Genomic DNA, 3314 nt, shown 5'->3' with positions numbered 1-3314 from the left:
TATTTTTGCAGATCCAAATCACTTAAATGCCCGGATGTTGATGGAGTTAGTTCGTCACGTCTTGGAAAAGGTAGTTGAAAACCGACGTCATGCTGGAACAGCAGCTAAAGTTTGCATCACAATTATTGAGGTATTTTGATGATCTTCCAGTTTGATGTTTGAAAACTTTTAAATTAATGCATAGATGTGCAAAGGATAAAAAGAATCCATAAAATGGAAATTATTTGAATCGGAACTTTCAAGATTGTAGATTCACGTTAATTTTCGATCAATCGGGTTGTGAACATTTTAATCTGTTTCATTGTTTTGATCATTTCACCATGCCACCAGGCCCAATTCGTACATATATACATACAAAACACAATTCAGCCAAATCTTGCTGAATTATTTTTTAGCTCTTAATCTAATGGAAAATAACGTAAATAAGCATTTACGCTTAAATACTGCGATCAAAACTTTTTTTTTCATTTGATTCTTTTTTCCTGGGGACAAATAAACTGCATTTTTTTATTTCCATATTGCTGATTGGCAGAACGCATGTAAACAATGAAATACTTATTCAAAGTAATTTACCTGTAATTATATATCTCACAAATAAGTTTATTATTTCTTGCACTCATTGTCAGAAAGAAGTGAAAGAAACTTTCCTCGAGTCCCTGTTAAACTCTTGCCAAGAATGGTATCAAGATCATAGTCGAATACTTCAAGACTTTTCGGACTGTCATCGCTATTCGTCCTTTATGTCATTCCTCAATGAAATGTACTGCCAGGTAATCAAGCCCCTGGAATTATATTCAATTCTTTATGTACGTTTTTTAGACTAATGAAGTAAATGCAGCTGTGAATGTGTTAATTTTGTCATACGGTCCAAAAAAAAATAATAGTGGATTCAGTTGTCAATGCTCTCTAAATTTGAAATTGTAAACTATAACAGAATGTCAGTTAAATTCTATTAATTTCTGTAGCGAGAATTGAGTCACTGACAATTAGGGGTCATTCACAAAACATGTGATACGTTTAGAGGAGGGTGGGGGTCTGCCGAAGTATCATTCTCCATGTTAAGACCAATGGAGAAATTATCACGCAGGGGGGGGGGGGTCAGAAGTTCTTGAAAAATGTATCACGTATTTAATGATAGGCCCCTTAGTAGAATTGTATTGATTATATTAATAAAAAGAAAATTACTAATTGAACCAGTTATATAATACCTGTGCTGATATAACTGATTGATCAGTTATACTTTTATTGAATAAAGCAGTTAATTATAAGAGGTTATGTTCCAAATATAGTTATGTACTACTTTCTAGAACATTTTCAATTTGTGTCCAATTGAAAAAGTTCATCAAGATGGTATGCAATCCTGATTAAAATATACTAAAATTACTTTTTAAACTTACAGAACTCTTAAAAAGCAAAATTGGCATATTTTTGAAAATGATCAAAGGGTACCTTTTGACGGAGGCCTGTTTTGAAGTAATCGTGGAATTAACATTTTCCATAGGATTAATTTCTAGAAGATTACATTGGTTGATAGCCTAGATGCGAACTCGATGTGTCGAATTAATTCAAAGTTTAATTCAAAACAGGTCTCCGTGAAAAGGTATCCCAGTTATGTTTGGCTTTTCACAAAATTTTGTATTCTCTCCATTATGACTGTATAAGTTCAACGCGTTTTCGTCGTCTGCTATCAATTTGGGTGCCTTGATTTACTGCGCTTGCGTTAGGATTGCGGAGTTGGCGCGGGATTCAAAATGGGCATTAAAAACTATCCTAGCAATTCAAATTAATAATTATCATAAGATGGAGAAGAATGTATATAACTTGTATTGATTAAAATTTTGTTTACGAAATATAAGTTAGTTTTTGGAATTAAATGAAAATAAACTGTTACTTAGAAAATATATGTGTTATACATTTTTTTCTGAACTGAAACTTGGCAAGTTTTAAAAATAATATTGTTTGTTATATGCATAATAGTAATCGCTTCAAACATTTTATACATTCGAAAGTAAACTTAGCTTTGATGACATTTTATTCACACATAGATATACATCTTTCTATCAATACACGGGTGAAATTAATTTGTAAATTACTATTAGTACCTGACAACCTTTAAATCTGTGTATTGTTATACACTAATTATATATAGGGTGATTTAACTTGAAACTTTTGATTCATAACACATTTTCATAGAGTGCCTATTTTTCGAGATCTTTGAAGGTTTCAAGTTGAAAAAGTCACCCTGTATATTCTGAGGAAACATTTTCAATTAAACTTTTGGTTATACTTCAATATTAAAAATAATATTGGAGTATAAATAAAATCTTAATTAGAAATTTTTCCTCTAACAATTTATTCTAAGTCTACAATTGATTCACTACAGTTACGGTATAAATGATTAACTTCAGTTATGGTATTTTTACTGCTAAAATTAGTAAACTTCCGGTGATAATTGATTCATCAATTAAAATTAGCTGTGCTGAATGAATTAGTAAAATTTCTACTAATTCAAACTTAGAGAGTAAACCATCCTATTATTTGTGAATTTCTTGAAAAAACCCAACGTAGGTTTCGACCTTGTTACAACCCTTCTTTAATAATTTAGTCAGTTGTAATAAACTGGCATAGCATTTTAAAAAACTTCAGTCGGCTAAAAATTTTTTTGCAAATAAAAAAACCTGGGTAAATTTATGTGCCTAAGAGAACGATCTGGTCATCGTAATCGTTGAAATTTCTCCAATGTCATTTTTTGGTCCACCCTAATATATATATAATTAAAAATTTGTCATAAGGACAACAAGCCACAACCACGTCTCACAACCGTGAGATAGGTGGTTACAGTCTGTAAAGGAATCAATACGACGATCCAGCAAAAGCCTCGTGCACCCTAAGAAAAAGGAGCGACCCAAGGACAACCACCTTCTGCATTTTTCCCGCAAGTGTTCTAGCATATTGTTGACACACAGGGATGCTTTTTAGGCCATTAGCAAGTGAAAGCTTAGCACCTCCAAGATCGCTGATGAGAAGTACGATCAGTTTAACAGAATATTCCGGGTACAATCGTTGCAACTCCCGTATAAGGTCTCGATACCTCTCTTTCTTTTCATTCTACTTGGCTATAATGTTTTTGTCAGCTGGTGCCGAAAATTCGATAACGAACATGGTTCGCTTCTCGAAGTCAAAAAGAACCATGTCAGGCCTCGAGTGAGCAAGTAGGAGTGACAGAGATGGTAATAAAGCACTCTTAGTGCCGCATTGTGCATTTGAATGTAGGTCGTTCCCGCGTGAGTTGGACAACTAGATAGTATGTGAGC

The 3314-nt window shown here is 33.0% G+C and overlaps 1 protein-coding gene across 6 annotated transcripts in view; it reads left to right on the top strand.

Moving 5' to 3' along the window:
• LOC117181913 (MIF4G domain-containing protein B) overlaps window positions 1–3314 on the top strand; it is a 123978-nt gene that overhangs the window by 118658 nt on the left and 2006 nt on the right. For 5 of the 6 annotated variants that reach the window (XM_033374932.1, XM_033374931.1, XM_033374936.1 and 2 more), the window contains 2 exons: window positions 12–130; window positions 627–770. In XM_033374932.1, the coding sequence (XP_033230823.1) occupies window positions 12–130; window positions 627–770 (263 nt within the window). The remainder of the gene's footprint in view (window positions 1–11; window positions 131–626; window positions 771–3314) is intronic. The other variant, XM_033374935.1, reaches the window with a different exon arrangement.

This window comes from Belonocnema kinseyi, chromosome 10 (assembly GCF_010883055.1).
Source record: "Belonocnema kinseyi isolate 2016_QV_RU_SX_M_011 chromosome 10, B_treatae_v1, whole genome shotgun sequence".
Classification (NCBI taxonomy): domain Eukaryota; kingdom Metazoa; phylum Arthropoda; class Insecta; order Hymenoptera; family Cynipidae; genus Belonocnema; species Belonocnema kinseyi.
Note: the sequence above shows the minus strand (reverse complement) of the source record. Positions and strands in the feature narration are given on the sequence as shown.